Raw genomic sequence first — 11182 nt, forward strand, 5'->3', positions numbered from 1 at the left:
TTTATCACGAATTTTCCTTTTTTTGGGATAACCTTACACAAAATATTCATGCTTAATAATGAACAGTTTCTTGATTTAATTCGTCAAGAGCCGAAAAAAATAGACTCAACTGAGCGTACTCAAGGCTTTGATGAGATTTATCATAAATTTGATTTAGATGTGGCAAAACAGCAAGCAGATAGGTGCTTGCATTGTGCTTCTCCATATTGTCAATGGGCATGTCCTGTATACAATTACATTCCAAATTGGTTAAAACTTGTTGCTGAGGAAAATATTCTTGGTGCGGTTGAAATATTACATCGAAAAAATTCTTTGCCAGAAATGTGTGGGCGTATATGTCCACAAGATCGTCTGTGTGAGGGTGCATGTACATTAGAAGATACAGGATTTGAAGCAGTAACAATTGGAGCAATTGAACGTTTTATTTTGGAAGAAGCGATTAATATGGGATGGAAACCAGATTTAACGCATGTTCAATCTACAGGTAAAAAAGTGGCAATTGTTGGTGCAGGACCTGCTGGGTTAGCATGTGCAGATGTATTAGTTAGAAATGGAGTTAAGCCAATTTTATATGATAAGCATCCTGAAGCAGGTGGTTTGTTGACTTTTGGTATCCCAGAATTTAAATTAGAGAAACAAGTTGTCATTCGTCGGCGGAAACTTTTGGAAGAAATGGGTTGTGAGTTTAATTTCAATGTGAATGTGGGTGAAGATATTGATATTGATTCTTTGTTATCAGATAATGACGCTGTTTTTCTAGGCATGGGAACTTATAGCTCTATGAGGGCAAACTTAGAAGGCGAATGTTTGCAAGGTGTAGAAAATGCTTTACCTTTTTTGATTGATAATGTCAATTATCGGCATAATTTTGGTCTGTATGAAAAAAGTAATAAAGATGCTCCAGACTTAGGTGTTGCAGGAAAAAAAATTGTTGTTTTGGGCGGTGGTGATACAGCCATGGATTGCAATCGCACTTCCATTCGTCAGGGAGCAACTAAGGTAACATGTGTGTATCGTCGTGATAAGGAGAATATGCCGGGTTCTCCAAAAGAGGTGATGCATGCTGTGGAGGAGGGGGTTGATTTTGAGTTTAATACGGCACCGATTAGTATTGTAGGTGATGATAATGATAGGGTATGCGGCATAAAAGTGGTATCAACTCGTCTTGCAGAGCCTGATGAAAATGGCAGAAGAATTCCTGAAAATATTGATGGTAGTGAGCGAATAATAGAATGTGATGTGGTATTAGTTGCCTTTGGCTTTAGACCGGATCCTCCACAATGGCTAAATGTTAATCTAAAGGAAGATAAAACGATTGCTTGCTGTGAACAGCAAGAGTTTGCTTTTCAAACGAGTCATCCTAAGATTTTTGCAGGCGGTGATATGGTGCTGGGTTCAAGTTTGGTTGTGCAAGCAGTCTATGAAGGAAGAAAGGCGGCAGAGGGTATTATTGATTATTTACAAGTTTAATTAGTTTTTTATAGGATTATGAGTTTGTTAACTCGAGTTTTTGGTAGTCGAAACTCTAGATTAGTTAAGAAGTATGGTAAAGTAGTTGAGAAAATCAATGCTTTAGAGGCTTCTATGCAAGAATTATCTGATGAGGAGCTTCAACAGCGTACGGAAAATTTTAAGAATCATTTAGCAAAAGAGGGAAAAGCTGGACTTGATACTTTGCTTCCTGAAGCCTTTGCTATATGTAGAGAGGCGGCCTCTCGTGTGTTAGGAATGAGACATTATGATGTGCAATTAATAGGTGGTTTAGTGCTGCATCATGGAAAAGTTGCCGAGATGAGCACGGGTGAGGGAAAGACATTGGTTGCGACTTTGCCTGTTTATCTTAATGCTTTGTTGGGTGAAGGTGTTCATGTTGTGACGGTGAATGATTACTTAGCTCGTCGTGATGCAGAATGGATGGGGCGTTTATATAAGTTTTTAGGCTTAACAGTTGGTGTGGTTTATAGTGATCAAGACTATCATGAAAAGACTGTAGCCTATCAGTCTGATATTATTTACGGTACAAATAATGAATTTGGCTTTGACTATTTGCGTGATAATATGGCATTTAGCCGTAAAGATCAACGACAGCAAAATCATAGTTTTGCCATTGTTGATGAGGTAGATTCAATACTCATTGATGAAGCCAGAACACCGCTAATTATCTCTGGAGCAACTGATGATAATATTGGTGTTTATCCAATTATCAATCAAATCCCAGCTAAACTAACTCGTCAAATTGGAGAAATTAGTAAAGAAGGTGTTCCTTCTGATGATTATAAAGCTGGTGATTATAGTGTTGATGAAAAATCCAAGCAAATATATCTAACTGATACGGGACATGAAAAAATTGAAAAAATATTAAATCAAAAGGGCTTGCTTCCTAATGATGCAAGTTTATATGATGCGAAGTTTATTTCCCTTAATCAGTATGTTAATGCAGCTATTCGTGCACATGTTTTGTATGAGAGAAATGTTGATTACATCGTTGAGGACAATGAAATTGTGATTATCGATGAGTTTACGGGTCGTAAAATGTCTGGTAGGCGTTGGTCAGATGGTCTTCATCAGGCAATTGAAGCAAAAGAGCGTGTCGCTATTCAAAGTGAAAATCAAACACTTGCTTCAATCACCTTTCAAAATTACTTCCGTCTTTATGATAAATTATCTGGTATGACGGGAACAGCAAATACAGAGGCTGTTGAGTTACAACAAATTTATAAGTTAGAAGTTATTACTATTCCAACGAATTTGCCTATTATTCGTCGAGATTCTCCTGATGTTGTCTATTTGACTGTTGAAGAAAAATATCAGGCTATTGCTGAGGAAATTAAAACTGTGCAGACTCATGGTGGGAGACCAATTTTAGTCGGCACTGCTTCAATAGAATCTTCTGAAAAGATCTCTGCCTTGCTCAATAAAGGAGGGGTTAAGCACGAATTGCTTAATGCTAAGCAGCATCTAAGGGAAGCCTTTATTATTGCACAAGCAGGAAAATTGCATGCTGTAACGATAGCAACCAATATGGCTGGTCGTGGTACAGATATTGTTTTAGGTGGGAATATTGATTATGTTTATCAGCAAGAAGAAAATCCTTCGCCCGAGAGATATGAGCAATTAAAAAAGGAATGGGAAGTAGAGCATGAAAAAGTTCTTGAATTGGGTGGTTTATATGTGATTGGTACTGAACGTAATGAGTCCAGACGTGTTGATAATCAGTTAAGAGGACGTTCGGGGCGTCAAGGTGATCCGGGAATGAGTCGTTTTTATCTGTCATTAGAAGACGACTTGATGCGTATTTTTGCCTCAGATAGAATGCGTGCAATGATGCAAAAACTAGGGCTCAAACATGGTGAATCCATTGAACATGGCATGGTTTCTAAGGCGATTGAGAATGCTCAGTCAAAGGTAGAGGGTAGAAACTATGAGGTGCGTAAGCAATTATTAGAGTACGATGATGTGATCAATGAGCAACGTAAACTGGTTTACCAACAACGTAATGAATTAATTGCAGGTGAGGATCTTTCCGATACAATTATGCAAATGAGGGAGTCAGTCTTTGAGAATGTTATTAATGAATATATACCGCCTTCTTCAATTGAGGAACAATGGGATATTTCTGGTTTGGAAAATGTTTTAAGCAATGAGTATGCCTTGTCATTACCTTTACAGCAATGGTTAGATGAGGATAAGATGCTTAATGAAACGAGCCTAAAGGAAAAAATAATAGAGGCTTCTGTTCAGCAATATAGTGAAAAAGAAAATTTAGCGGGAAAAGAACAAATAAGAGAATTTGAAAAGGCTTTGCTTTTACAATTATTAGATAACCTTTGGAAGGAACATCTTGCAGCTTTAGATTATCTTAGACAAGGAATTCATTTACGTGGTTATGCACAAAAGAATCCTGTTCAGGAATACAAAAGGGAAGCATTTGAAATGTTTCAAGGTTTTTTATTTAATTTGCGTAGGGATGTAATTAAACTACTTTCTCAGGTTAAAATAGCTGAAGATTATGAGGCACCTGTGCATCAGGCACCAGCGGATGAGAGATTAAACTATCAGCATGATGGACATCGGCAACATGCTTATAATGAACAAGATGACTATCATAAGATGGCTTCTTCATCTGTTTATAATGGTGAAGTATCCCAACAAGGTGAAAAAAATCAACCTTATATGCGTCAAAATCCTAAGATTGGGCGAAATGATCCTTGTCATTGTGGTTCAGGGAAGAAGTATAAGCAGTGTTGTGGTAAGAAGTAGGATATTTTTGTTATAAGATATATTATTTATTTAAGATGAAAAGGAGTTAATAATGAAATGCTTGGTTTTTAATTCTTTTAGAAGATATTTGATTGTTTTATTTGTTGCTTTATTTTATGTGGGGGGCGTGCAGGCTGAATTGCACCCTAAGATAGAAGAAGCGCTTAATCGTGATCCACAAGTTGATGGATTTATTTTTGATATACAAAGCTCAGACCCTGATTATTATGAAAATAATCTTCCGTACTTAATTGAGCAATTGGAGGCTATTTATGATTACAATCGTTCTTATAAAGTAGTTATTCTTTCCAGAGGAAGAGAAATTCAGAGCTTTCTTACGGTAAATCATCAAAAACCTGATGCTCAAATTTTCAAATCTTTTCATGAAAAAGATGGTTTACAGATACAGGTAGATATTGAAACGGCTGTATCTTTAGGTTATAGCGAAAGATCTTTCCCTCAAATGATTGATATACTAAGTGATTCCTATACCACTATTGCTGCTGGTAGAGTAAATAATATGGAGATTATTGAATTGCAGAGAATGAGTGTTCAGGAAAAATCTCAAATTGGTTTGAGTCCAACGTGGCGAACAGATAGTATAGATTAGTTTTTTAAGTGTCTATTATCCTTAAATCTGCACAACAAATCCAAAAAATTAAAGAAGCTGGGTTAGTTACTAGAAATATTTTAGATAAACTGGGTGAGATTGTTGATGTTGGCGTAACGACTCAACAAATCGATGATTATGCTGTGCAGATGATGAATGACTTTGATGTATCTTCTGCAACATTAGGTTATCATGGCTTTCCTGCCTCTATTTGTACTTCAGTTAACCATGTTGTGTGTCATGGTATTCCAAACAATAAACGTCTCAAAGATGGAGATATTCTTAATATTGATGTGACGGTTATTAAAGATGGTTGGTTTGGTGATAGCAGTCGTATGTATTTTGTTGGTAAAATATCTCAGCATAGTAAACGACTTGTACAAACAACCTATGATTGCCTTCATTATGCAATTGAATCAGTTAAACCCGGAGGGTATCTTGGTGATATTGGGACAGTGATTCAACATCATGCAGAAAAAAATGGCTATTCTGTTGTGCGAGATTATTGTGGTCATGGAATTGGTCAATCATTTCACGAAAACCCTCAGGTATTACATTATGGCAAGAAAGGGACGGGTGTTCGTCTCGAGGAAGGTATGACTTTTACAATAGAACCTATGATTAATTTAGGTTCAGAAAAGGTAAAACTTCTTTCGGATAATTGGACGGTTGTTACCAAGGATAGAAGATTGTCAGCCCAATGGGAACACACTATTGCTGTGATCAATAGTGGTGTAGAAATTCTTACATAATCATAAAGTACATTGATTAATTCTCAAACTAAAGAACTTATTACAAAAGTCGAAAAAAAATGGAAATCTAGTCGACTTGCTCCAGCAAAAATTCTTAAACAAGCTCTGGATTCTTTTTCTCTACAACAAAAAAAAGAATTTTTTAGTAACTGTCTTACCTATTCAATAGCTGAGTTAATTTATCAACGAGCGAATTTTATCGATCAAGCTATCGCATTGTTATGGCAAAAATATTCTGTAAATACTCAAGCAACTATTGTGGCTGTAGGTGGTTATGGGCGAGGAGAATTATTTCCTCATTCGGATATTGATGTATTAATTCTTTTATCAGATACAACAGAGACAGATGCCTCTGAAATCAAAAAAATTATGCATATTCTATGGGATAGTGGGTTAAACCTTAAATCTAATGTATGCAAAGTTGGTCATTGTAAAGAGATGATGAAAGAAGATATTACAATCATGACCAGTATGATAGAATCAAGATTTATTTCTGGAAATTGGGAGATATACCAATCATTTACAGACATTGTTAATAGTGAAATGTCAACATGCATTAGCTTTGTTGAGAAGAAAAAACAAGAAATGATAGCTAGGCATCACAAATATAATGACACAAGTTATTTATTAGAGCCTAATTTAAAAGAAAGTCCTTCAAACCTTAGAGACATTCATACAGTCATGTGGATTGCTAGAGCAATCTTAGGTATTACTCAATTTGAACAGTTTGTTGAAAAAGGTTATCTCACTCAGAAAGAATACGATTGTTTTATGAAAGCGATGTATCATTTATGGCGTTTTCGATTTGCCTTACATATGCTGACTCAAAGAGATGAAAATCGATTGCTTTTTGATTTACAGATTCGTATTGCTCAGAAGTTTGGTTATAAAAAATCACCAAATAAGCATGCTGTTGAATTGTGTATGCAGAAGTATTATAAGCAACTCATTATCATTCGTCGAACCTGTTTTCTTTTATTGCAAGAAATGGAGGAATCTAGCAATAGTTTTCCTGATGATAGAGAAATTGTTAATAAGCGTTTTCAGATTAATAGGGGCGTGATAGAAATGCGTAATCCCTATGTTTTTAAACATTATCCCTTTGCCTTGCTTGAAGTCTTTCTTCTTATTCAATCTCGGGAAGATATAACAGGATTGGGTGCAGAGACCAGTAGAAAAATAATTGAAGATGCTTCGCTTATTGATAAAGATTATTGGAAAGATATTCGCCATAAATCACTTTTTTTAGAGATAATCAAACGAAGAGATGGCGTATACGAAACATTAACTAACATGCACGAACATGGGATTTTACGTGCCTATATTCAGTATTTCTCGCATGTAGAAGGACTCATGCAGTTTGATTTGTTTCATATTTATACGGTTGATGCTCATACGCTAATTGTTGTACGCAATCTATTACGTTTTTTTTATCTTAATGAAGAAGGAAAATTTAAAAGAGAGTATAAGATTACGCAAACACTACCTAAGCCTGAATTACTGATTCTTGCAGGATTATTTCATGATATTGGAAAAGGAGGAAAAGAAGAGCATCAACATTCAGGAGCTAGAATTGCCTTAAGCTTTTGTAGAGATCATTACTTCAGTGAGGAAGATAGCCAATTAGTGAGTTGGTTAGTTGCTTGTCATTTAGAACTTTCTGTGACAGCACAAAAAATGAATATATATGATCCAAATGTGCTGAGTATTTTTTTGAAAAAAAACCAACCCAAACATAAATCTGATTTAGATTATCTTTATTTATTGACCATAGCCGATATTTTAGCAACAGGACCTAACTTGCTTAATGATTATAAATACACTCTTATTGGTCAATTATGGCAATTGCTTAAGCGAGCAATGGATAAAGATTTTGAAGATACTCCTCAGCAGGTTGGTGAAATCAAAAAAATGGTTATGCAAGCATTAAGAAAAGAAGGTTTTCCTGTAAAAAAGGTGAAGCAATTTTTTAATCATTGGAATCATCAGTATTTTATTGAGCAAAGTATTGATGATATGCTCAAACAGGCAACTTTAGTATTAAGAAGTGATGATCCTCATTTAGCCATTGGAATGAACTATAACGCAACTTTTCAGGCGACAGAATTGTTGATATGGTCACATAGGGGTCAATATCAATTTGCTCGTATTACTGCTTGTTTAGATCATCACAATTATTCTATCATTCGTGCTCAAGTAAGAAGAGATGCTGAATTATATGTTTTGTATGCGTTTATTATTGAGAAATTTAACGCTACTGCCTATCAAGAGACGGATGAGCAGTTAATAGCCATACTTAAGCATGAATTAGCTGATTTAGCAGAAAATAAGCATGTTACGAGAATTGCAAAAAAATCAAAAAGGCGATTACAAGATAGAAGAGTAAAGACTCTTTTAATAGAAACTCAGGTTTATTTTGAAGAGGAAAAATACAGCCATCAAACTGCTTTAAACTTAATCACGAGAGATCGCCCAGGTATATTAGCCTTAATTGGAGAAATATTAGGAGATTTTAAAGTGTTAGTGGCAGGTGCTTACGTAACCACTTTTGGTGGTAAGGTAGAAGATAAGTTCTATCTGTTAGATAGTCATCAACAAGAACTTAGTCCATCATTAATGGAGAAAATTAGAAAAAAAATCACACGAGTTTTATCGTAAAGTTGAAGTTATATATAGAGAGATTTTTTTTAAGTTATTTTTTGCAGAGTTATCTGTAATATTTATAAAGAAAAATAGGTACTTAATAATATTTTTAATAAGTTATTAGGAAACTAAATAAGTTATTGATTGAACCTTAACTGTGCTTGTTAAAAGTAAAAATTTTTATTGTTTTTTTTTTCATTTTTACTTGCAATTAAAAGTTGCTAAAGTTTAGAATTTTATTAAGGTTATTTTTTAATACTTTTGTTTGGCTGTCTTCAATACAGTCGGATTTTTTCTCACTTTTTTGTTGTTAATAAGTCTTTTTTATCAATAACTTATGGTGAATTTTCAATGATATTGTTGTGTCATTATGCGAGTTTTTACATGGCTCGATTGTTGTGTCCAACATTGTTAAAATCACAAATAAATAGACATAGAAAAAATAGTTTGTCGGTATAAAGTAAAAGGTTAATATGGATAGTGCTTCTTGGCAAAAATGTGTGGAATTATTAGAAGAGAGAATTTCTTCTAATGATCATGATAGATGGGTGAGTTTGCTTTCATTTTGTCTTGCTGAGAACGATGCTTATATTGTTGCACCAAGTGGCTATTTTATTAATCTGTTAAATACAAAATCGATTTGGCAAAAGATAGAGAATATTTGTGAAGAGCAAGGTTTTACTGTTCCGCAACTTATCAGCCGTGAAAGTCGTGAATACCAGTCTTTAAATATCGAAAAAAAATCTTTCCCTGATTCTTTAGAAAATAATCAATCAGAAGTCAGAATTGGACAATCTCGACATGCGATTTCAGCAGATAAAATTACGCAAAAAGTAGCTGAACGTCTAAAGCCTGAAAAGAAATTACCTAGAAAGAGACAGTTTGATGAGTATACATTTGATAATTTTCATGAAGGTAAGAGTAATCAAATAGCTTTACAAGTTGCTAAAAGTTTATGCCATAACATCGATGATGAGCAAGAAAGTTTGCTTTATAATCCTTTTTTCATATATGGGCATTCAGGAAACGGCAAAACTCATCTTCTTCATGCTATCAAAAATGCAGTAAATAGTCAAGACAATCATGCTAAGGCTTTTTATCAACAAGCAGAGGTTTTGTCAATCGCTTAGTTCATGCCATCAGAAATAAGAAGATGGAAGAATTTAAAGCTTTTTACCGTCAATACGACATGTTATTGATTGATGATGTGGAGTTCTTTGTTGCAAAAAATTCTAGTATGGAAGAATTTTTTCAGTTAATGAATTATTTTATTGAAGAAAATCGTCAAATCATTCTTACGAGTGATCGATTGCCTACTGAAATTGATTTACCTCATCGTATCCGATCACGCTTGGCTTCTGGTTTATCTGCATCCATTTCCTTACCTGATTTTGAACTTAGAGTAAATGTTTTGCTCTCCATGGCTAATAAACTTAATTTAAAGATTTCTCAAGATTTGATTTATCTTATTGCTACTAAAGTCAAGGTTAGCATTCGTGAATTGTATGGGATTATTAAAACGCTTAAGGCGAATATGGATTTTAGCTTTAGTCATAGAGAAATCACCTTAAATGATATAGATGGTATTTTAGCACCAACTTTACGAAGCATGAATGTGATGGTAACACCAGAGCAGGTGAGTAAGGTCGTGAGTGAATACTATGGCTTGTCAAGTAGAGATTTGACTTCGAAAGCTAGGCGTCGACCGATTGTTTTTGCCCGTCATGTATCAATGTTTTTAATGCGAGAAAATACAAATTATAGTTTAGAGCAAATTGGTCAATATTTTTCAAGGGATCATTCGAGTGTCATTCATGCTGTAAGAAAGGTTAAGGAAGAAATGAGTAAAGATTCCACGGTTAGACAACTTATTGATGGGTTAACCAATCGTTTGTTAAATAGTAACTGAATTTAGACTTTTGGAAGTAATAGAAAGTAATTATTAACTAATTTATAGATAAAAGATGTTATGAAATGGGTTGTTGAAAGAGATGTGATAGTAGAAGTCTTGCAAGATTTGGTTACTATTACTGAAAAAAGTGCCATTATGCCAATAACTTCTAACGTTAAGATGTCAATTTATGGCAATACTATTTCTATGGTAACAACGGATACCAAGTTGCAGATAAAGGCAACCATCCCTCTTGCATCGGATCAAGACCTTGAAGAAGGGATTGTGACGACTGTTTCCGCACAAAAACTCTTAGATAGTTGCCGTGTTGCAGAAGATAAGGAGATTATTTTTGATTTAAATGATAACAAATTGACGATCGCTTTTAAAAGAGGAAATTTTTCTTTATTAACCCAGAGAGCGGTTGATTTTCCTGAAATTCAAGAGTCAGAAGAAGCTGCTAGCACAATCTCACTTCCTCAGAATGTGTGGTTGGATATGATAAAGGCATCCATGTACGCTGCCGCTGAAAATAATCACAGAGAAATTTTATGTGGCACACTTTTAGAAGTAGAAGAAAACACTATTCGGATGGTTTCTACTAATGGTCATCGCATGGCAATTGCGGAAACTGTAAGTGAACAAGCAATACAAGGTAACTTTAAACAAGCAATTTTACCTAAGAAATCTTTACAGGAAATGCAACGTTTGCTCACTGATAGCAATGAGCAACTTTCTTTGTCATTTCAAGGAGATAGTCATGTTTCATTCAAGCTAGAGAAAAATAATATTAGTTTCACAAGCAATCTTATTGAGGGAGAGTATTTGTCATATCGTGGTGTCATCCCAAATGATAATTCAATTACATTAAGTATTAATAAAAATTCATTGAGCAAAGCAATTTCTAATGCGGTAATTATTCAAAAATCTCCACCTCGTACGGTGGAGTTAAGTATGAATAAAGAAAGCATGAAAGTATCATCAAGCAATTTTGAAGGTGAGGTGAGTGAAATGGTTTTAGATGCT

At 34.6% G+C, this 11182-nt stretch overlaps 7 protein-coding genes across 7 annotated transcripts; all 7 read left to right on the top strand.

Annotated features, from left to right (window-relative positions):
• The first annotated feature begins 48 nt into the window (after nucleotides 1-48).
• LOC145276226 (glutamate synthase [NADPH] small chain-like) lies at nucleotides 49-1470 on the top strand. The gene has a single exon (XM_080127682.1). It carries the CDS (start codon nucleotides 49-51, stop codon nucleotides 1468-1470), a length of 1422 nt encoding a protein of 473 aa, XP_079983808.1.
• Nucleotides 1471-1488: 18 nt separating this feature from the next.
• On the top strand, nucleotides 1489-4260 carry LOC145276227 (protein translocase subunit SecA-like). Its single transcript, XM_080127683.1, has one exon. The coding sequence runs from the start codon at nucleotides 1489-1491 to the stop codon at nucleotides 4258-4260; it is 2772 nt and encodes a 923-aa protein (XP_079983809.1).
• Nucleotides 4261-5022: 762 nt separating this feature from the next.
• Nucleotides 5023-5622, top strand: LOC145276228 (methionine aminopeptidase-like). Its single transcript, XM_080127684.1, has one exon. The coding sequence runs from the start codon at nucleotides 5023-5025 to the stop codon at nucleotides 5620-5622; it is 600 nt and encodes a 199-aa protein (XP_079983810.1).
• Nucleotides 5623-6060: 438 nt separating this feature from the next.
• On the top strand, nucleotides 6061-8280 carry LOC145276229 (bifunctional uridylyltransferase/uridylyl-removing enzyme-like). The gene has a single exon (XM_080127685.1). The coding sequence runs from the start codon at nucleotides 6061-6063 to the stop codon at nucleotides 8278-8280; it is 2220 nt and encodes a 739-aa protein (XP_079983811.1).
• Nucleotides 8281-8738: 458 nt separating this feature from the next.
• On the top strand, nucleotides 8739-9395 carry LOC145276230 (chromosomal replication initiator protein DnaA-like). The gene has a single exon (XM_080127686.1). The coding sequence runs from the start codon at nucleotides 8739-8741 to the stop codon at nucleotides 9393-9395; it is 657 nt and encodes a 218-aa protein (XP_079983812.1).
• Nucleotides 9396-9418: 23 nt separating this feature from the next.
• On the top strand, nucleotides 9419-10174 carry LOC145276232 (chromosomal replication initiator protein DnaA-like). Its single transcript, XM_080127687.1, has one exon. It carries the CDS (start codon nucleotides 9419-9421, stop codon nucleotides 10172-10174), a length of 756 nt encoding a protein of 251 aa, XP_079983813.1.
• Nucleotides 10175-10336: 162 nt separating this feature from the next.
• On the top strand, nucleotides 10337-11158 carry LOC145276233 (beta sliding clamp-like; the record flags this gene model as incomplete). Its single annotated transcript, XM_080127688.1, has 1 exon — nucleotides 10337-11158. A coding segment is annotated over exon 1 (822 nt), but the record flags the coding sequence as incomplete, so codon positions are not given.
• Nucleotides 11159-11182: the final 24 nt, after the last annotated feature.

The sequence above is a fragment of the Euprymna scolopes genome, unplaced genomic scaffold (assembly GCF_053919585.1).
Source record: "Euprymna scolopes isolate OS-2025 unplaced genomic scaffold, ASM5391958v1 sca765, whole genome shotgun sequence".
NCBI classification, from domain to species: domain Eukaryota; kingdom Metazoa; phylum Mollusca; class Cephalopoda; order Sepiida; family Sepiolidae; genus Euprymna; species Euprymna scolopes.

Bases quoted from the DNA above. Each gene is read 5' to 3' on its own strand.
- LOC145276226 (XM_080127682.1), top strand. From the start codon at position 49: ATGCTTAATAATGAACAGTTTCTTGATTTAATTCGTCAAGAGCCGAAA.
- LOC145276227 (XM_080127683.1), top strand. From the start codon at position 1,489: ATGAGTTTGTTAACTCGAGTTTTTGGTAGTCGAAACTCTAGATTAGTT.
- LOC145276228 (XM_080127684.1), top strand. From the start codon at position 5,023: ATGAATGACTTTGATGTATCTTCTGCAACATTAGGTTATCATGGCTTT.
- LOC145276229 (XM_080127685.1), top strand. From the start codon at position 6,061: ATGATGAAAGAAGATATTACAATCATGACCAGTATGATAGAATCAAGA.
- LOC145276230 (XM_080127686.1), top strand. From the start codon at position 8,739: ATGGATAGTGCTTCTTGGCAAAAATGTGTGGAATTATTAGAAGAGAGA.
- LOC145276232 (XM_080127687.1), top strand. From the start codon at position 9,419: ATGGAAGAATTTAAAGCTTTTTACCGTCAATACGACATGTTATTGATT.